A 21,996-nucleotide genomic window follows, 5' to 3' on the forward strand; every position below is an offset into this window, starting at 1 on the left:
AAAAAAGGAAGAAAATTTCTTCAAAAAAGAAAAAATTGGAAAGAAAAGAAAAAAAGGTAGAAAATTTCTTCAAAAAAGAAAAAATAGACAGAAAAGAAAAAAAGGGAAAAAAAAACCCTTTCCAGAAAAGAAAAAGAAAAAGGATAAAACTCTGAAGGCCAGCAATAACTGTCAGTCTTTGTTTTTCTTTTCAGGAGGGATTTCCAACGCCCTTTCCTTCCCTTCGGTTACAAATTACAACTCAAAACTCTCTCTCTCTCTCTCTCCCTCCCTCTGTCAATACATATAAGATTCAGACTATATATATATGCGCAGACCAGCGACCTCATCTCTCGCCTGTCCCTCTCTCGTCAACCTTCCATGGCGGGTCTCTACTCTTCCTCCAGACCCACCTCTTCTTCCTCCTCCTCGTTGTCGTCCCCATCTTCTTCTTCCTTCCAGACCTTCGCTTCCCGCCTCCTCCTCCTCCTCACCGTCCTCCCCCTGACTCTCGCCGCCTTCGCCTTCGTTCTCCAATGGCGAGGCGGCCTCAATGACCCCGTTACCCGGTGGTCGCCGGATCACCACGATTTCCCCGGCATGGTCCAGATGGGTGAGGTCCAGCGCCAGGCTTTACGTTCTTCGGGTTCCGACTGTGTCGATATTCTGGGTCGGAGCCACTCCCCCGCCTTCCCCTACTACAAGGATTGGAAGTTCGATTACGCCTCCGATCTGAGGCCCAAGGTCTGTGTGTGTGTTCGATTTGATTTGATTGTTTGATCGCCGTTGATGTTTGTGGAAATTTGATTAATGGTGTTTGGATTTGATTTGATTGATCGTGTTTGGATCTTGGGATCTGATTGGCTCCGAGAATATACGATTGGAGATTTGTTCTGTAGTACATTACGTTTGGGCTTTTCTGGCATTTATGTAGTCATTTCGGATTAATGTCTAAAGATGTCAACGTGCCATTTCTGATTAAAAATGATTGGATTCTATTATTTAGTTTTCAATGTCTAAATTCTACAACGATTTTCGGGTTTCATGATGTAAGTTACAGTTGTACTAACATCAGCACATACTATCGGCATGAAGAGGCAATTTACGACCGGTGAGCTAGTAAATATATTGGGGTCTTGACTTGTGGATGGAAGCATGAATTGAACCAAATTCAAAGGAACAACAATTATCATTTTACGTTGAAAGAAAACCGAAAGAAAAGGTCAAGCAGAATTTATGTCACGGGTGCTTTAGGTTTCATTTGGTTTATGGAAAAGTCTCATGTTCTATGTTTTCCATGGAATTTCCAGTTTTCTGTCTCTAATGCGGAATCATGTTTCCGATTGATCTTAGATGTTTGATTTTGCGCATTGATTGCCATGATGCATGTTTATGAATTTTTTATGTGCCAGATATCCATTCAAACAAGCACTTCAGCTGGTTTAGAGCAAACTTTGCCATGGATCTTTTATCATAAGGTTATTGGAGTATCAAACTTTTTCCTTTTCGTGGAAGGGAAGGCTGCGTCCCCTAAAGTATCTAAAGTTTTAGAAACCATTCCGGTGAGTTCTAGTTCAATGCTTCACTTAGATATATTACTAGTGAACAAAACTCAGTTGATGTCTATAAGTTTAGTTTGTTTTTAGTTTTGGTTTGCCGACTTCTCATGGGATACAACATCCATATTATAGGGAGTGAAGGTTATATACAGGACAAGGGAATTGGAGGAGCAGCAAGCTAAAAGGTAAGTGTAAGATAAAGAACTTTACTTTAAAGATGGTGTGTCAAATGTACTGAACAGACTCCTCTCCCCCAATTTTTTGACGAATGACTAAATAAGCTAAGATTAGAGAACTTATTTTGAAGAGAAAATTTCAATTTAATGAAAAAAGACAGTCCTGCGGTTCTTTCATGTTGTTACTACTATGATCTGATGGTTTATTTATACCTTCTGTTTTGTTTACTTAGCCGGATTTGGAACGAGACTTGGCTGTCAAGCTTCTTCTATAAGCCGTGTAATTATGAGTTGTTTGTGAAGCAGTCCCTTAACATGGAGATGGCTATTGTCATGGCAAGGGTATGAATTTTTTCTTCTATTGCACACATCACAATTTCATTTCTTTCCGGCTTGATATAGTTTGTAACATTTTCTTCTACTATCTTAGGAAGCCGGCATGGATTGGATCATCCATCTTGACACTGATGAGCTAATATATCCAGCGGGCACTCATGAGTACTCTTTGAGACAGTTGTTGTCCGATGTGCCTGGAAATGTTGATATGGTTATCTTTCCAAATTATGTAAGTGACTTTTTAGAGATAGTTTCTTCGGCACATTATATGTCATATGGGTTTTTAGGGTATACAGTGAACAGTGGCCAACTTCCATTGTTTTAACGTTCAACTCCAACTGTAAAAACAAGTTCTGATCTTGGTTCTCTAGGGAAATGCTAAACTTTATTGTCTAAGCTACACTGCACCCTTGAATGTGGATTTTAGTCTTGTTACTAAAGATGCATTCGTATTGACCTGTGAAAAAGATGAAGCATTTTGTTGATGTCAAGAAATTATAGTTGATCAGACTTCTAGTCTCATTGCTCATTACATTAATCATTGACATTAATATGAGACTTAGTTTAATTTATAGTGACATCTGCTTGTGTTTCTTCAGGAAAGTAGTGTAGAGCGTGATGATATCAAGGAACCTTTCAGTGAGGTATAATTTATTTAAACACTTTTTGTCCATGTTTGTTAATACCAAGTAGAATTGATAGTGATTGAAGGTCAGCAACATGTGTTTTTGGTTATTATGGAGAAGGATGATTCTCTAATGAGAAAAAGGACAAAAAAATCATTTCAAATGCGCATGAAGAGAAAGTGAATTAATTTTGTGGAATCATTACAGTTTTTGCTTATATGAAAAAAGAACACAACAAATTTTTGTTGACCAATATCATTTATTGTTTATGTTGTTGTAGGTGTCAATGTTCAAGAAAAACTATGACCATCTTCCAAAGGATGTATATTTTGGAAATTATAAAGAAGCAACTAGGGGTAACCCAAACTACTTTTTAACATACGGAAATGGGAAATCAGCTGCCCGAATTCAAGATCACCTTCGCCCTAACGGTGCACACAGATGGCACAATTATATGAAGACACCAAAGTACGGCTATTCTATCTAAAATATTTTATCAATCTTTTAAACATGCATCTATATAATGGTTCTGTCCTTTTTGTAATTGACTAATTATTCCAGTATATTCCCAATTTAGAGAGCATTGTAAACGGTCTTTCTGCTTGTAGTTGATCACTAGTGTTCTCCTTGTGATATATATTTACTTAGCCTTCATCCTTGTGATATTTCATAGTGAGATCAAATTGGATGAGGCTGCTATTCTGCATTATACATATCCCAAATTTTCTGATTTGACCTCTAGACGTGATCGGTGTGGCTGCAAGCCTACCAAGGATGATGTTAAAAGATGCTTCATGTTGGAATTTGACAGAGCTGTGAGTTCTGAACTTCTTATACCTTTGTTCTTATTTTCTTTGTTGCCTCATATTTTACTCTGCTTTTGCCCCTTGACATATTACCATCTATTTTAATCTTGATATACATTTGTTATGTTTGTAAATTTATTAAGAATGTTATTGTTGTGGTAATATTTGAAGATTTGTTGGAGATGTCCTGGGACTACTACATATGTTTCTATGAGGAACAAGAAAGTCTTTGAATGTCACCATATTTCCGATATTGGTTTTTCTTATCAGTGCAGTTGTCTCGACAGTTGGTTAAATTTGATTTGTCATGCTTACACTCCTTCCTCTTTATCTTTTGCAGGCATTCATAATTGCTTCAACTGCAACAGAGGAGGAAATGCTTAACTGGTAATAGTTTTTACCAATAGATTTTCTTATCCTTAACTTTTAGTTGTGGGAGCTTGTTATGTGGCAGTGAAGAAACATTTACGCATTATGACACATTAATCATTTCATTGTAGGGTTTCTAGCATTTGTCTAGTAACAACTGTCACTCTACTACTACAAAAAGAAGGATTTTTTTTCAAACGATAAATTGTTGGAAATCCTTGAGAGCCGGATTTAGACAGGTCTCACAATTGAAATTTGTCAAGGTTCCTATTCTAAAACTCCCTTCTGTTGGTTTAGGTACCGGGAACGCATTGTGTGGACTGACAAAGAGCTCAACTTAAAACTTTTAAGGAAGGGCATCTTGACTCGGATTTATGCACCGATGGTTAGTTCTGTAGTACTGGCTTGCCTTGCTTGTCTTTCTTGGTTCAATGAATATGGTAACTAATTTCGTGTGTTGATATAATTGCTGAGAGCTTGGAATCCTGAAACCTATTGAATTCATTCCGTTTCAGGTCATCATACAGGGATTAAGGGAATCAGGTGTTTTCAGCTCCGTAATTGCATCAGCTGCACAAACAAATCTCACAAAAGATCAGTTTTTGTCCTCGGTTGAAAGTAGCAACTCCTCTAGGGAATCAGCATCTGGGGCAATTAATTCAAGAAAGATTGGTAAACTACTAGATTCTCAAGCAACTGCAAGAAGGGTCTTGGAATTCATAGACGATGCTTCTCACCCCTTGGCAATTCCACCATTATCTCCTCCTGGCTTGGATGAGGATGATTTTCAAATTGACGTACAACTGTCTTCCAAATCCCAATGACCGAGACCTCATCAAGCTTCCCGTGTGAACAAAGCATATTGAGCAATGCCATTTTTGTAGAAGAGAAAAGTTCGAGGGAGTGAAAGAAACAGACAGGTTGGTCTGCTGTTGAGATGAGGTGTTTATTTTTTTCGTTTTTCAGTTTTTTATGTGGTTCTTCCCGATCATTACCCAAGCGCTGATGTACATTACATGTTTTAGATTAGGAGATTGCAGAGGTTAAGAGGTTAGAGGGGATTTCCCGGTAGCTATTCAAGAACCGGCCCGATTGCTGGCGACTGTAATTTCATATTCTTTCTCCCGTCACATTCGTTTGTGTTTATACAACATTGGATGGGGGTTAATACAGAGATCCTTTTACCTCATTCTCGCAAATGATATATTGTCATTGACATCCTTGTATATAAAGCCACACTCCACACATGCATGCACCTGTTTACGTACTTAGGTTGAACCAATTCCTCCTCCTCCTCCTCCTCCTCCTCATCCTCCAGAGGCTTAGATCCTCCCGACAAAATATTTCAACGCAACGTTCATGTTTGGCTATTTCTTTTATTCTTGAATCTGCAAGAAACCATGGCACGAGGCGACGATGAAAGACAGATGCCTTCGAACTAAAACCATAGAGAGAATGAGGAAACCGAACCGAAGTCACAGAACGAAAAGCTGAACTGAATGGTGACTTCATTTTTCGGTTTCGGCAAAATACCGAACCGAACTTACCCTTGGATGTTCTTATTGTGAGATTCATCTACTTCTCAATTTAGTTTTAGTTGTATTTTTCTTCACTTGTAAGTGAGAGGTCTGAGGTTCATTTCTCGCCAAATGCAAAGTTGAACCACATTAATTTGGCTGGCCCAATGAAATACTATTGTTTTTTCAAAAATAGTATAAAAAGTTGTCGACTATGAGTTGGTTTGGAATTGTGGTACTTTTAAAAAAACTAGCTTATTAAAAAAATTTGAAACATTAAATGTGTTTTTGATAAAAAAAAAAAAAAAGTGCTTTTTAAAAAAATTGATATCAATGACATTAGAAAAACATATAAAAGCAAAAGCATGGTCTACCATGCTTCTAAAATTTTTTTTTTTTTTTTAAGGCATAGTAATCAGTTTCCATTTTAAAAATTCAAATAACAAGTATACCCCCACATGTTTTACAAAATTACAATAATTACCCTACATTATTATCTTCGACAATTATTATATCACATTAAATATTATATTTATTTTAATCATTTAACATATCTACACCAATTTATATAAAAATTTCCGTTCAAATTTGATCGTCAAATTGACGGTTGTACTTGTACGTACCCAAAGTAGAGGGAAAAAAAGAAAAAAAAAACGAAGAAAAATAACAAAAAAAAAAGAAATAAATAAAAATCATATTTCTCAGTCTGTCTTTGCAGTTGTAAGAAGAATGCAATTAGGGTTTAAGTCTTTCCTCAATCTCAGCAGGTTAAGGTTAAGGTTTTCTCTATGATTTTCAATTCCGTATGAATTTGATTTCAGCTACATTTGAAATAACTGACGACCCATACCAGTAGCTTCGCAGTTTCTCCGACGAATTCCACAACCGGAACAAGAGCATTGGATTCTCTTATTAGATTGAGAGCACCTCAAGCTTTTGTGCCTAAACGCACCGTCTCGACTGCTTCCCCCACAAGAAAGAAATCCCCCAAAGCCAAAGGACCAATGAGTTCCACAAACCCAATTCCTCAGAACCCTATTTTCAAGGTTCTACTTGTATAAATTTCATGTATTTTATTCTGATTTTTCTATTTATTTCTGTTTTTTGTTTGTTGGGTGATTTGCAAATAGTATTTGTTAGTGATTGATTGAATCTCTTAGGAAGACGATGTCGAAAGCAATGAGCTTGAGATTGAGAGTTTTAAGGATGACCCTGCACGAATCGAGGCAATGACGGTTCACCAACTCCGAACTACGTTGAGGTAAACATTTCTTCAAGTCTTAATTTTTTTTGTTAGTCAACACTCAAATGGGGATGTTCCTTTTGTATCAAGTGTGTATGGTATTGATAGATAGCAAGTGGGGATTTGAGTTGAATATTATGATTTACAGTGCTTGTAGAATGGTTTGAAACTTTAAATTGCCTGCCAGGAATGTCGGTATCCCTGCCAAAGGTCGTAAATGCGAGCTTGTGTCTGCCTTGAAGTGCTTTTTGGAAAAGAAGATAGATGGTACCGAAATTTTTTTTTTCATGTACTGCTCCAAAAGTTAATGAACTTATTATTAAAATTGATTTCATACTATTTCTTCTTTGTGCCTAGTTCCTTGGACTTGAATGGTTAGGACTTAAGAGTTCATTTGCATCTATCAGGTGAAGGTTCTGTGGTAAGACAAGGACAAGTGTCCTCCATTTCTATTGAAAATGCATCGGGTCAAACCAAGGCTGAAACTTCATCTGATGGAGACCATGCTCAAAATGTCGACACTGTTTTGGAGGGTCATGAACTGCAACGGAATAAGAGAAGGTTAAAGCATTCGTCAGTTAAGAGTAAAACTCTTGTAGGCGATAACAAAGTTGCCACGAAAAAGGAGAAGCTGTCAATTGAATATGATGAGGTTTCAGGTGCTGTAAAATGGTTCCATGGATTGTCTTAATTCAGTGTATTTTCATATTTTTATCAGGGTTCAGTTAACTTAATGATGATGACTGGTTCTGCTTGTATACTGTTGTTATCTGTCTAGGTGAGAAAATCTCGAGGACACGGAGGAAAGTATCTTCAGAAACTATTAGCGTTGATGTCAAAACTGATGATAAAGTGGCTGAGCCGTGGACAGTTCTTGCACACAAGAAACCTCAGAAAGATTGGATTCCTTATAATCCTAGAACAATGAAGCGTCCACTGCTTCCCAAAGATACTAAATTTGTGAAGCTTATGTCTTGGAATGTCAATGGTTTAAGGGCATTACTTAAGCTGGAGGGATTCTCTGCTTTGCAGCTCGCTCAAAGGGAAGACTTTGATGTACTGTGTTTGCAGGAAACCAAACTGCAGGCAAGTATTTTAGTTCTAATTTTTACCTTTAAAGGGTCAATTCTTGTTTGATAATACAGTCAATGCATCATTGTTTTGTAGTTACATTTTATTATATCTACATGCTTTGTGATTGGCAAAGAATTGGCTGATAGTTTGGCCTCTGAACGTGCTGAGCAATGAGTGACATTATCTTTTATGTTTCAACATGATGGGCTATCTAAGGCTTAAAGTTCACTCTCAAGAAGGCTCACCGAAGAATAGGTTTTCATTTCTGAGTAAATAAAGGTCAATTTTTTTTTTTTTTTTCAATCTCTTTTTGTGTGCATCAACTATCAAGATTGCTTCACTACTTGCACTTGTATAGTTTTGGTCACTTATAAGAAGAAAAAAAAAATTTGGTGGAGTTTATTTTTACAATAGAAGGCGATCTTTTATTGTAATGCAGTGCTTTACTCTGAAATATTCATGCCAAGTATACCGGTAACCATTCCCTACTTTGGACTCTTAGGTTGTTCGATCATAATATCAATGTTTGAGGTATACTGATTTTTTCCATTCGAAACCTTAGTTTATAATTGGAACTGGACTTTTGTGTTTCACCAGTGATAGAAAAGTATATTTTCTATTTGGGACAACCAAGCTAAATCTTATGTTGTTAACTGAAGCAGCCATTGTAGACTTGTTAACTGAAGCAGCCATTGTTGACTAAAGAATTAGGAAATCAGACATGAATTCCATTGTAATTAATAAAGTAGTTGTAAGCAGTAAAGTTAGGTATAGGCAGTAGTTTCATAGCAGTGTTTTTATGACTTCTTGTACTGGTTTCATACCTGATCATCATTGCTTGTATTCCTATATAAATCCTCCGATTGGGAGATGAAAATATCAAGAAATTAACTCTATTTTGGCTTGGTATCAGAGCCATTCTGATCCAAAAGGAGTTTCTATTCTGATTAACCTACTGGCACTACTGCCATCTACCCCATAAGACCTGCAGAATAGCATGCCTTCTACTTTCATACGAATCCAATCTCTCTTTGGCCATATCTGCCAACATCACTACCCATATTGAGCTTGTTAACCATATACATTCCGCTGCATCTCTACCCATCTTGTGTCCATTTGCAATATCTCCACGAACCCATAAAACTTTCCAAAAAAACCAAAAAATTTTAAATACTACCCCATACCCTATAAACCATACCTGTTGGAATCACCCAACAAACCCGTGCCATTGCCTCTTCCTCCTTGCATTTTGTTCCTGCATCTCTCTCAATGAGACACTCTCTATTGTTTCAATAAAGAGAATTCATTGCAGTAGTAATGGGTGACTCCAAGACCACTGTTTCAGCTGCTGTTACACAAAATGATATGTCTCTGCATATCACCCCAGACAAGTTGGATGGGTCCAACTATTCCTCGTGGTCCCAAAGTGTCCGCATCTACATCACTGGCAGAGGCAAATGGTCTTATGTCAGTGGAAAAAAGAAGGCACCAGCAGAAGCCGATGCATTGTATGCTATATGGGAGGAAGAGAATGCCATGGTTCAATCTTGGTTTCTCAACTCCATGACTAGAGATTTACGGGCCATTTTTCTCCGACTCTCTACTGCAAAAGATGTTTGGGATGCTGTTACCCAAACTTACTCAACTGAAAAAGATGCATCAAAATTATATGAACTTCGCCGTCAAGCACTGGCGACTCGCCAGAATGGTGAGCCTTTATCTGCATATTATGGTAAACTCCAGCAAACATGGCAAGAAATAGATTTCTTACGTCCTGGAAAATTGAAATGTGCTGATGATGTTGCTGCTCGAGAGACAGAAATTTCAGAAGAAAGATTGTATGATTTTCTGGCTGGCCTTGATCCTCATTTAGATCATGTTCGCAGTCAAGTTTTGACTCAAACACCTTTGCCATCTGTTCGTGCTGCTTATGCTCTTGTGAATGCTGAAGCAAGTAGGCAAACCATTATGTTGGTTGGCCCACAAGTGGAAGGATCAGCCATGGTAGCTGCTCCGTCTCGATTTCCCCGTGGAGTCTCGAATTCTCGATCAGGTGGATCTAAAGTTACTAATACAAGGAAGTGTACTTATTGTGACAAGGATAAGCATACTAGAGGCACTTGTTTTAAGTTGCATGGATATCCTGATTGGTGGGTTCAAAAGAAGGAAAATCAAAAGAAAAGCATTGTTGGATCACAAGCACACCTGTCTACACCAACGCCTTCCGTGCCTCGAGTAGATCAATCTGCTCACTCAGTTTCTCCTACTACTGCTTCCACTTCCTTAGTCGACGCAGGTAACTTTGGTTTTGCCTTGAACACCACATTTGGTGCTCCAAATAAACCTTGGATCATTGATTCGGGGGCTTCTGACCATATGACCAATAACTCTTCATGGTTTGCTTCTCACACTACTCCACCTTTAAATACCGTTAAAGTTGCTAATGGTATTTCCACTCCAGTGCTTGGAGCAGGCTCCATCTCATTAACACCATGCCTATCTCTCTCATCTGTTTTACATGTTCCTAATCTTTCTCACAATTTGCTTTCCATTGGTAAACTTACAAATCAACTAAATTGTCTTGCCATCTTTTCTCCTACTCATATTTTAGCATTAAATTGGGTTTGAATCATTTGATGAAATATTGGAAAAACAGACATAACCTCACTCTTACTTTTTAGTATGTATACCCAAGAAACTCAAGTGCAGTCATCAATGAAAGAGACAAAGTATTTAGCACCAGTATAAGTAGGAATATGAAATGGTCCCCAAACATCAGAATGAATAAGAGAGAAAGGAATATCACTTTTATTGGAGCTTAAAGGAAATGAGACACTATGATTTTTAGAAAAGATGCAAGTTTCACAATGGAAATTAGAAACCTTGACTTTAGAAAATAAAGAAGGGAATAGATATTGCAGGTACTGAAAGGAAGGATGTCCCAATCTTTTGTGCCATAACCAAATTTTTTCAGAAGCTTCAAATTGTTTAGCTTCCACTTGACAACTGTAACTTGTCTTCTCACAATCTGGTGGTAAGTCCAAGTAGTATAGACCTCCCCTCTCTACCATGACCAATCAACGCTTTCGTTCGAATATCCTGAAACCAACAATGAGTAGGAGAAAAGATGGCAAGACAGTTTAGTTGATTTGTAAGTTTACCAATGGAAAGCAAATTGTGAGAAAGATTAGGAACATGTAAAACAGATGAGAGAGATAGGCATGGTGTTAATGAGATGGAGACTGCTCCAAGCACTGGAGTGGAAATACCATTAGCAACTTTAACGGTATTTAAAGGTGGAGTAGTGTGAGAAGCAAACCATGAAGAGTTATTGGTCATATGGTCAGAAGCCCCCGAATCAATGATCCAAGGTTTATTTGGAGCACCAAATGTGGTGTTCAAGGCAAAACCAAAGTTACCTGCGTCGACTAAGGAAGTGGAAGCAGTAGTAGGAGAAACTGAGTGAGCAGATTGATCTACTCGAGGCACGGAAGGCGTTGGTGTAGACAGGTGTGCTTGTGATCCAACAATGCTTTTCTTTTGATTTTCCTTCTTTTGAACCCACCAATCAGGATATCCATGCAACTTAAAACAAGTGCCTCTAGTATGCTTATCCTTGTCACAATAAGTACACTTCCTTGTATTAGTAACTTTAGATCCACCTGATCGAGAATTCGAGACTCCACGGGGAAATCGAGACGGAGCAGCTACCATGGCTGATCCTTCCACTTGTGGGCCAACCAACATAATGGTTTGCCTACTTGCTTCAGCATTCACAAGAGCATAAGCAGCACGAACAGATGGCAAAGGTGTTTGAGTCAAAACTTGACTGCGAACATGATCTAAATGAGGATCAAGGCCAGCCAGAAAATCATACAATCTTTCTTCTGAAATTTCTGTCTCTCGAGCAGCAACATCATCAGCACATTTCAATTTTCCAGGACGTAAGAAATCTATTTCTTGCCATGTTTGCTGGAGTTTACCATAATATGCAGATAAAGGCTCACCATTCTGGCGAGTCGCCAATGCTTGACGGCGAAGTTCATATAATTTTGATGCATCTTTTTCAATTGGGTAACAGCATCCCAAACATCTTTTGCAGTAGAGAGTCGGAGAAAAATGGCCCGCAAATCTCTAGTCATGGAGTTGAGAAGCCAAGATTGAACCATGGCATTCTCTTCCTCCCATATAGCATACAATGCATCGGCTTCTGCTGGTGCCTTCTTTTTTCCACTGACATAAGACCATTTGCCTCTGCCAGTGATGTAGATGCGGACACTTTGGGACCACGAGGAATAGTTGGACCCATCCAACTTGTCTGGGGTGATATGCAGAGACATATCATTTTGTGTAACAGTAGCTGAAACAGTGGTCTTGGAGTCACCCATTACTACTGCAACGAATTCTCTTTATTGAAACAATAGAGAGTCAGTCTCACTGAGAGAGATGCAGGAACAAAATGCAAGGAGGAAGAGGCAATGACACGGGTTTGTTGGGTGATTCCAACGGGTATGGAGTAGTATTTAAAATTTTTTGGTTTTTTTGGAAAGTTTTATGGGTTCGTGGAGATATTGCAAATGGACAGAAGATGGGTAGAGATGCAGCGGAATGTATATGGTTAACAAGCTCAATATGGGTAGTGATGTTGGCAGATATGGCCAAAGAGAGATTGGATTCGTATGAAAGTAGAAGGCCTGCTATTCTGCAGGTCTTATGGGGTAGATGGCAGTAGTGCCAGTAGGTTAATCAGAATAGAAACTCCTTTTGGATCAGAATGGCTCTGATACCAAGCCAAAATAGAGTTAATTTCTTGATAATCAATGCCATAGGTTTGAGTATAACCTTTGGCTACCAATCTGGCCTTGTACCTCTCCACTGAACCATCAGCTTTATGCTTTACTGTGAACACCCATCTACACCCAACAGGTTTCTTGCCTTCAGGAAGTTTAACCAGTTCCCAAGTGGAGTTTTTTCGAAGAGCTTCCATCTCTTCAATCATAGCTTTTTTCCATTTTGGATTTTTAAGAGCATCCTGTAACTTATTAGGAATTGAGACTGATGACAATTGGTTTGCAAAAGCTATATAAGAGTCTGACAAGCGATGAGATGAAACAAAATTAGATATAGGATATTGAATACCCTTTGTAGAAGAATAACCATAACGAACAGGGGGTATCCCTCGATTTTCTCGAATAGGATAACGAGAACCAGACTCATGATGTGGTTCATTTGGATCAGCACTTAATGAAATCTCATGATTGGACTCATCAAATATAGTAGGCTGAAGAGAAGGAGAATGAGTGGTTACCTCAGGATAATTTGTATGAGTAGCAGCTGATTGGTCAGAGAGTTGGTCAATGAGGGGATCTATATGTGGGTGGTCTATCTCATCAGCCACTTTTTCTTTTTCTTTTCCTTTATCTCCCCTTTTTCTTGTCCTCTCATATACCTTCAATATTTTTTCACTCTTTGCCTCATCATTAGGCAAATTTGGACCATCACCGGCATTAGACAAGTGTTCATCCGAAAAATGCATACCACCAATGTCAAGTGGCCACTGCTCTTCCTCCTTACTCCCCATCTCCCCCTGAAGAGAAGTGACCGAATCTCCCTCTGAAAAATAAGCCTCTTGTTCCTGAAAGGTAACATCCATAGAGACAAAAATTTTCCCATTGGGAGGATAGTAACATCGATACCCTTTCTGAGTAGCAGAATAGCCAATAAACATACATTTGATGGCTCGAGGATCCAACTTATCACGATTTTGCATGTGGACATGAAGTTTGATGAATGATACCTTCTTGTTGAAAAAATGTTCCAAGTCCATAATTCAAATACTCTTTCCCATTGTCAGATCGAACAACTTGAATTTTAGCATTAAATTGGGTTTGAATCATTTGATGAAATATTGGAAAAACAGACATAACCTCACTCTTACTTTTTAGTAAGTATACCCAAGAAACTCGAGTGCAGTCATCACCGAAGAATAGGTTTTCATTTCTGAGTAAATAAAGGTCAATTTTTTTTTTTTTTTTTCAATCTCTTTTTGTGTGCATCAACTATCAAGATTGCTTCACTACTTGCACTTGTATAGTTTTGGTCACTTATAAGAAGAAAAAAAAAATTTGGTGGAGTTTATTTTTACAATAGAAGGCGATCTTTTATTGTAATGCAGTGCTTTACTCTGAAATATTCATGCCAAGTATACCGGTAACCATTCCCTACTTTGGACTCTTAGGTTGTTCGATCATACTATCAATGTTTGAGGTATACTGATTTTTTCCATTCGAAACCTTAGTTTATAATTGGAACTGGACTTTTGTGTTTCACCAGTGATAGAAAAGTATATTTTCTATTTGGGACAACCAAGCTAAATCTTATGCCTTTGTCCTTCTAAAGTTAATTATAAGACGTAAATTGCGCCCATCTTTCATTTTGCTTTTTCTATATCAATTATATTATGTTTTGGAACAGGAGAAAGATGTTGAAGATGTGAAAAGGTCTCTGATAGATGGCTATGAGAATAGCTTCTGGACATGCAGTGTTTCCAAACTTGGTTATTCAGGAACTGCAATTATATCTCGGGTATATAGCTTCTCTCTTCTTGAAGGCAGTTATTTGATGTCTTTAGAAAATGAAGTATTTAATGTATAACGGTCTTTATTTATACCTGCACCGTGGCTCGTTAATGTTGTGTTAACCTCACTTAATGCTTAATTCTGGTCAGCTAATTATTTGTGTGAACAATGTAGATTCTAGGCTTCTAGTCCAATGATAATGAAATCTTTGTACTACTTTAGTCTGTGTCTACCTAGTTTTAGAAATTTTCGAGAATTGAACTGCAGCTGCTAATTTTTTCTCTTACATATGAATAATATAGATGTCAGCAACAAAGTTGAGAGCAGTGATTTTTGCCTATTACCTTTTTTTAAAAAAAATGTTTCAAACGCTTATTGGGTCAGAATAAAATTATTTTGATTAATTCTTGCTTTCTTATTTGAATGCAACTATTCATTTTTGTTTCTACATTGATATTGTTTTTCCATCTGTGGAATTGGAACAGCAGAGTTGGATTTGCTTTTATCCATTCATGAATTTTATATTGGTTAATCTGCTAATACAAATTGGCGTTCATCGTCTGACAGATAAAGCCACATTCTGTCACATATGGCCTTGGCATACCCGATCATGACAGTGAGGGGCGGATTGTAACAGTAGAGTTTGACTCGTTTTACCTGATAAGTGGATATGTTCCTAATTCTGGAGATGGTTTGCGAAGACTGGTATTTAACCTTGAGCATTTTGCAGCCGAATTCGATGTAGTATTTAGAGATGTCTTCTCTGCTAACAGTCGCAATTTCTTTTTTAGTCATACAGGATCACAGAATGGGATCCAACTCTCAGCAATTACATGAAAGTAAGTGTACTATATTTTTACCTCTATTACGGCACAATGCTCTCTTTTTTTTCTGGATCAAAGAAATTTTTTATGCTTTTGAAAAAGCATAGCTGGTGTGATTATTTAATAATTACTTGATGCTTTTGGGCACCTTCATTTTCAACGCAGGAGCTGGAAAAGTCAAAACCTGTCATTTTAACTGGTGATCTGAACTGTGCTCATCAAGAGATAGACATATATAACCCAGCTGTAAGTTCTCCAGATTTTGTTATCAGTAAACCTGTGTTGTTCCCTGCAGATCACTCAACATAAGGAAAAGTATCTGAATTTTAGGGTATCTGTCTCAAGAAATATATTTTATAAATCAAGGTTATCGATGTTTGAGATTTTGACAAACAAAATGAGCATAATTTCAGCATTAAGTTCTACGGTTGAATCAGGGGAAAAAAATTCTGTAGAAGCTTTGAGTGGTGTAAATTCAGCACGTCACACACCTGTCTGGTGTAACTTAATCTGTTCTTACTTGAAAAAACGAATCCTAAATTTGGGCCATAAATTTGCTTCAAATTTTTTTTTAACCTTTTCTTAGGAAAACTGAGGTGGCAAATTGAACATATTTAGGGGACGTTATGCCTACTCGGTGACACAGCTTATAGCATACTATACTGATTTTATTGATGATCTTTTTTCTTAATACACCTATAGGGAAATAGAAGAAGTGCCGGGTTTACAGATGAAGAAAGGCAATCCTTTGGGACAAACTTTTTATCCAAGGGATTTGTGGATACCTTCAGAAGGCAACACCCTGGTGTTGTAGGCTATACATACTGGGGTTATCGGCATGGTGGACGCAAATTTAATAGAGGTATTTCTCAATCTGTATTAGTAGATTTCATTATTCAGATTTGCAATTGCATTCGAACAAGTGCTTGATGGTATCAAATTATACCATATAGTTATGATCTAAGTGTTCCTATGACCATGCATTCTAAGCATCCATTATTTGCATACTGATTTTGTGATTCTTGGAACATGTATGTGTGTGTGCGCAAGCGCGAGATATTCATATCTAAGGAAAGATTGTTTTTCACCTTCAATAGTTCAGATTTGTTATTGTTATTGTTCTTGCTAGGGTGGCGGCTTGACTACTTCCTCGTCTCAGAATCCATAGCGGACAAGGTTCACGACTCATACATTCTCCCTGATGTTACTGGTAGCGATCATTGCCCTGTAGGTCTTGTATTTAAGCTGTAGGTAGGACGGTGAAATGAAATCCAATTTTGTATGGGCATTTGAAATCGCCTGAAGACCAAAGTAGTACATCGCAAAATTTAGAGGTGGAGATTTTGTATTGCCTTCCGTCTGTAAACTTTAACTCTGTTGTAATATAATGACTGAACCAATTGATGAACTTATTTGTTTAAATGTTTTGAAGTTCATTCCCAACAAGACTCACCTATGAATCTTTGTGAACAAATGAAGTTAGGCACCTACAGGTCTTCTCGAGAATAACTATGTTTGCTCCGCAAGATAAATGGACTAATTTCCTATAATCTTGGAGATTCCCACAATCTTGGGATTGGCTTAAGCCTCAAGTAATCGCAATCGTATAACGTAAAAATATCTATTACTAGGTATCCTCTAAAATTCTCCTTGTTTAATATGGATATCACTATCCTAAAAGGTCCCATCTCCCGACTTTTATTAGGGTTGAACATGGGCAATGCATATTCGGCTCTCAAATCTCAATCGCTCTCTTCCTTACTGCTTACAATCTTTACGCTAACTTGACCGTAAGAGAACTTATGGCTGGTATCACACGAGTGCCTTCCAAAATTTAGAGCATCCGAGGTCACAAAACATAGAGAGTCCAGTTAAAAAAGGTGTACAAATTTTGTTAAAAAAGAGGACTCGGTACAAAACATACTGAGTCCCGGTTATCTTGTCTATCCGGTGAAACTACAGGATAGCACCACTTGGCCTATTTAGAAGTGAAATAGACTCAAAGGGGTGTGGTATCGACGATGGCTTCTAAAATCTTCTTTTCCAGCTCTTGTTCATCGATCCACATGGAACTCTTACGTCGCAGCAGTTCTTTCTCATCTTTTTTCATCTCTCCTTTCTGTTTTTCCTTCATCTTCCAATTCTCAAGCTTCTCTGCTCTTTCTTTCAACTGTGCATTTAGACAAATCAAAACACGTAAGACAAGTGAAAGAAACATAGAAGCAGTGTCGAACAAGAAAAGAAAAAATAACCAGCTCTCTTTCCTTCCTCTTGAGGACATTGATTGGATAAAGATTTTCAATCAAGTATAAAATTGTCATTTATTTATGTGACCCGCGAAGGTAGACTCGCATGCCACAATTAATCATGTGAATTTACCTTAGATATTCAAACCTTGCATACTTAAAAAAGAACAAATCCCACATGTCCCTGCCAAAACCACGGCAAAGGAAGTTGCATCCCCGACCGATACACTTAATCCTTTCATCTAAGCAATGCAATCTCAACTACATGAGGAGAGATAGAGTTGGAAAAGCTTGAACCCCATGTGCACTCTAAAGGGAGAACTCTACCAAGGAAAACGACGACTTTACCTTCTACCTCAAACAAAACACCACTTCCCCCCACACCACTAAAGCTATATATTTCTTTAAACGATAAAGGAAATCTCTGACAATCAATACATTTAAGTTCACCAAAAATTTTTTTAACCCTCATTATTCATGTTATCACAGTATGAGCTCGGACTGTTAAATAAAACATGTCAAGACACCAGTATCAACTATTTTTTTCATCAATGACTATAAACATTTACTCTAGTTTTAGTTGGTACAGGAATGGAAACTAAAAGAATATGCCAAACCAGATTTTTGATCGACGCTTAACAAGATAATTAATTTTATTTTAACAGGACAAATTTCACCATTGAACATTTATAAACCACCAGATTAGGGTTCTAATCAAATGTTAAGTCAAACAACATCGATTTGGACTCTAAACTCTAAGGACCTTCTTAAAAGCCTTCTTTTTTGATAAGAAACAATTTGGTCAAGGAAATTAAACCTAAAAATATCTCAAGGTTTACCAAGCGTACAAATGAATGTCAGCTTTTACTTTTTACCTAATGAAAATTGTTTTGAGATCATGGTCAGAAATGCACCATGCATATTATCAATGAATAGACTGAATTACTATCAGAAGAGTTGGATAGCACAACAGCACAAATAGATCCATTATGAATGTCTTACTTTCTAATGCTTTTATGGATTAACATTTCCGCATAAATAACAAAGACGCTAACATATCAATCTAGCCAATTCCTAACTACTGGACCATTAGTTATTGTTCTCAATCTGCATCTAAACTCGATCAAACAAAGGAAGAGAAAAAAAAAAAAAAAAAACTATCATCTATCTTTACCATTTACTCCTATTAGATCTTCCCATTTTCTCTTACAAACCAAACTGAAAAGCCAAAAAAGATTCAAGGATTCAAAGTTTTCTCCTTTTTCTCATCTTTCCAACAACAAAACAGATAATCAAAACCACTTAGAAGACCTAAATTTGAAGCAAACACAAATCAGAAACTTCACCAACTGAAATTCTCCTCCGCCCTCCCATTTCCACATGACAAACCCAAAAAACCAAAAACCCAAAATTTCAAATTAATTAAAAACCCAAGAATTTCGTTCCATTTCCCACACTTTCTCAGCAACCAAATGCCGGAACAAAATTAAAATCGGAGAAAAATCAGATTGCACATACCAGCGTTTGCCGGAACTCCTGCTCGGCAACCTCACGCTGCTGGGCGCGGACCTTTGCAGCCTCTGCCTTGAGCCTCTTGCGCTCCTCATTCTGGAGCCTAAGGGCTTCTTTACGAGCCTCGTCCTTGCGAAGTTTCTCGAGCCTCATGAGCTCGACCTCCTTGATATACTCCTTGCGGACCTCCTTGACCTGCTTGGCGTAGTCTCGGCGGAGCTGCGCAAGCTTGGCCTCAGCCTCCTTGGGATCCTTGGGGGCATCCCAGCAACCAATGAAGGAATTGGGTTCCGTGTACTGGTGGTTCTGCTGGTGGCTGTTGTGATGAGTTGGCTTTGTGCTTGTGGAGAAGGACCGCAGGCGCAGTGCGCGGCACAGCGAGCGAGAGGTGGTTGACATTTTTGTGTGCTTTGTCACTGTTGAGAGCATAGTCAGTTATATGCCCGTATTCAGTACTGGTTCAATAGACATGGAAAAAAACACATTTTCTGCAGCTCAAACATATAATACTCATATCATACGGAAATCCATATTATACAACCTTAATAAAGGCCAACAAAATGGGGAAAAAAATGAAATTGAAACACTTCATCGCGGCACCAGAAAAGTGAGGGAGAACCACCAGACACCTATAATGATATAAAATATATCAAAGAATTGGATATATCCGTGCCGTTTTTCAGTTAATCATTTTATATCCGTGCTTTTTCTTACAAACCCTATTTTTTTTCTTATCAACATGGACACATACATATATAAAGCAGTCAATTATATCACAATCCAATCAGTGCAGATAAACATATCTATAATATATATATATATATACACACACACATGTATTATATGTATGAAGAGACTAACCTGCAAATGAAATTATTGACCCAAAAAAAACCTACAAATGAAATGTTGTTGAGTCCTGCAGTATAAAGAACAAACGAAAGTAAGTATGAAAGTGATGCAGATCAGGTAAGGCTTTAAAATCCAAACTTTAGGACCTGGATGTTGAATTTCATATATGACAGTATAGCTAATAAACAGATGAAAACTGGATAGACTTTTTACTAACTTAATTTGATTAGCAAAAATTTAAGATATTTAGGATTTTCAGGCACGAATTCGTACGAAATTTGATGACATTTGGTCCACAGTCGTACATACTAAGAAACAAATTGACTCAAAAAATTGATTGTGTTAGAAAATTTTCAAAATCCCAAAAAGAAAGAAAGAAAGAAAAGAAAAAAACACCTTGATATGAAACCCTAGAAAAATACCCACCAAATCACAGCCCAAACTTGACCAAAATCATGATCAAAACTTAAAATTAAACAAAAACCCGCAACAGATTTTAACCATACAAGAACCCAGTAAGACTGAGAGAGAGTGAGAGCAATCATAAGAGAGAGTGGAAGAGAGAAATAGAGCTTTGGAGAGGGAGAGGTTCACCTGAGTGTGTGTGTGTGAGAGCAGAGCTCAGTCGCACGAACCAGGAAGGAGGAAGCGTTTGAAAGCGCAGTGTGCCAGACGAGGCCTATGGGTATTGGGCTAATGATTTACTTGGCGTTTCTTTTCTTTTTTTTTTGAGAACTAAAAAAAAAAAAATTTGAAATCTTATTCGATGACAACTAAAAACTAAAAGCGAAAACTGAAGGTTAGTTTGTAAAATTTCAAGGGTGTTTGATAACTATCTCGTTTCATTTTTATTTTTTATTTTTTGTTTTCAGTTTTCACTGAAATTATGATAACGACTTCCAATTAAAAAAAAATAAATAAGAGTAAAGTACAAAAAACTACCTTAATTATTGATGTCATGATATTTTCATACATGATCTTTTAAAATTGACAATGTCATACCTCATTTTTAGAATTTGTGCTAATGTTATATCTTCCGTTAGCTTGGCCATTTATTTCTCAGTTAAATGCTAACGCGGCTTGATCCGGACCCATTTTCTAATAAAAAAATTATCAAAAACTAAAAAAAATCATTTAATAATTTTTAAATATTAAAATAATAATAATAATAATAATAATAATAAAGTAAAAAATTAAAATTAAAAATTAAAAAAAAAAACCCTCACGTCCCATTTCCCACCCCCCCCGGGTGTCTCTCTCTTCTCCCCCATCTTTATCTTCTTCCCCTTCCAGCACCCTTCCTGCAACCCAGAAAAAAAAAAAGAAAAAAAAAAACCAATTTATCTTCCCCACCCCCCCCCGGCACTCGCAATTTTTCCCGACCCCCTTCCTTTCTTCTCCCCTCCCGTCTTCCCTAAACCCGCACCCACCCTCGCACTCACTACCTACAACCCAAAAAAAAAAAAACCCAGGAAAAAACCCAGTTCGTCCTTCCCTTCTCCCCCCCCCCCAACCCAACCTGTAGAAGAAGAGAGAGAAGGAAAATAAAAAGGAAACTCAGTTCGTCTATCCCCCTGCACCCACCCTCTTCCCTCCACACCCATCCCCCCCCCCCCCATTTTCTCCATGCCCAGGTTCTCAACCTTCGGAATCGCCCTGGCGAAGGTTTCCCGATTCCACCTCAACGAGATTTGGGTTTTTTTTTTTTTTTTTTGGGTTGTAGGTAGTGGGTGCGAGGTTGGGGTGCAGAGGGCGGGTGCGAAGGTAGGGAGGTTGGGTGCGAAGAGTGGGTGCGAGGAGAAGAGGGGGTGGGGAGCGGGTAAGACAAATTGGTTTTTTTTTTTTTTTCCTCTTCTTTTTTTTGGGTTGCAGTTGCAGGAAAGGGGAAGAAGAGAAAGAGAAGGGGGAAGAGGACGAACTGAGTGTTGGGTTTTATTTATTTATTTATTTTTAATATTTAAAAAATATTAAATGATTTTTTTTTAGTTTTTAATAATTTTTTAATAGAAAATGGGTTTCGGATCAAGCCACATTAGCATTTAACTGAGAAATTTATGCCAAGCTAACAGAATGTATAACATTGGTACAGATTCGTAAGATGAGGTATGAAAGTGTCGTGACACCAATAGTTGAGGTAGTTTTTTGTACTTTACCCAATAAATAAACACTAAAAGCCAAAATGTAAAACAAAATTTTAGAAACTCAATAGGCTGTTAAATATCCATTTCATTTTTAGTTTTTTGAAAACTAAAATCTTATTTAGTAACTATTTTCAAGCTTCAAGTCCACATGTCCGCAGCTT

The 21,996-nt window shown here is 37.6% G+C and overlaps 3 protein-coding genes across 13 annotated transcripts; 2 read left to right on the forward strand and 1 right to left on the reverse strand.

Annotated features, from left to right (window-relative positions):
- The first annotated feature begins 153 nt into the window (after positions 1-153).
- LOC137745110 (glycosyltransferase-like At2g41451) lies at positions 154-5,040 on the forward strand. Of its 3 annotated transcripts, XR_011069662.2 has the most exons (12): positions 180-723; positions 1,392-1,541; positions 1,671-1,723; positions 1,948-2,056; positions 2,145-2,279; positions 2,650-2,694; positions 2,957-3,144; positions 3,350-3,491; positions 3,823-3,869; positions 4,149-4,236; positions 4,367-4,771; positions 4,870-5,040. XR_011069662.2 is itself a non-coding variant. In XM_068484991.2 (11 exons), exons 1-11 carry the CDS (start codon positions 361-363, stop codon positions 4,673-4,675), a joined length of 1,629 nt encoding a protein of 542 aa, XP_068341092.2. In that variant the 5' UTR covers positions 154-360; the 3' UTR covers positions 4,676-5,040. The 3 variants fall into 3 exon arrangements, 1 of the variants encoding a protein (XP_068341092.2); XM_068484991.2 differs by having other exon boundaries at positions 154-723; positions 4,367-5,040; XR_015954276.1 differs by having other exon boundaries at positions 200-723; positions 3,983-4,236; positions 4,367-5,040.
- Positions 5,041-5,968: 928 nt separating this feature from the next.
- Positions 5,969-16,509, forward strand: ARP (apurinic endonuclease-redox protein). Of its 6 annotated transcripts, none has more exons than XM_068485835.2 (12): positions 5,969-6,141; positions 6,225-6,414; positions 6,529-6,629; positions 6,799-6,878; positions 7,019-7,270; positions 7,390-7,697; positions 14,160-14,270; positions 14,831-14,968; positions 15,055-15,102; positions 15,253-15,333; positions 15,790-15,949; positions 16,217-16,509. In XM_068485835.2, exons 1-12 carry the CDS (start codon positions 6,098-6,100, stop codon positions 16,336-16,338), a joined length of 1,635 nt encoding a protein of 544 aa, XP_068341936.2. In that variant the 5' UTR covers positions 5,969-6,097; the 3' UTR covers positions 16,339-16,509. The 6 variants fall into 6 exon arrangements, with proteins under 6 accessions (XP_068341936.2, XP_068341937.2, XP_088537429.1 ...); XM_068485836.2 differs by having other exon boundaries at positions 6,012-6,135; positions 6,222-6,414; XM_088681303.1 differs by having other exon boundaries at positions 6,025-6,135.
- A 449-nt stretch (positions 16,510-16,958) lies between these two features.
- Positions 16,959-20,422, reverse strand: LOC137745822 (uncharacterized). Of its 4 annotated transcripts, XM_068485840.2 has the most exons (5): positions 20,289-20,422; positions 19,707-19,761; positions 19,387-19,474; positions 18,852-19,261; positions 16,959-17,257 (listed from the first exon to the last, which is right to left on the reverse strand). In XM_068485840.2, exons 4-5 carry the CDS (start codon positions 19,242-19,244, stop codon positions 17,087-17,089), a joined length of 564 nt encoding a protein of 187 aa, XP_068341941.2. In that variant the 5' UTR covers positions 19,245-19,261; positions 19,387-19,474; positions 19,707-19,761; positions 20,289-20,422; the 3' UTR covers positions 16,959-17,086. The 4 variants fall into 4 exon arrangements, with proteins under 4 accessions (XP_068341941.2, XP_068341940.2, XP_088537432.1 ...); XM_068485839.2 differs by lacking the exon at positions 19,387-19,474; XM_088681306.1 differs by lacking the exons at positions 19,387-19,474; positions 19,707-19,761 and having other exon boundaries at positions 20,289-20,402.
- Between the last annotated feature and the right edge of the window lie 1,574 nt (positions 20,423-21,996).

This window comes from Pyrus communis, chromosome 12 (genome assembly GCF_041283825.1).
Source record: "Pyrus communis isolate YQ-2024b chromosome 12, ASM4128382v1, whole genome shotgun sequence".
NCBI classification, from domain to species: Eukaryota; Viridiplantae; Streptophyta; class Magnoliopsida; order Rosales; family Rosaceae; genus Pyrus; species Pyrus communis.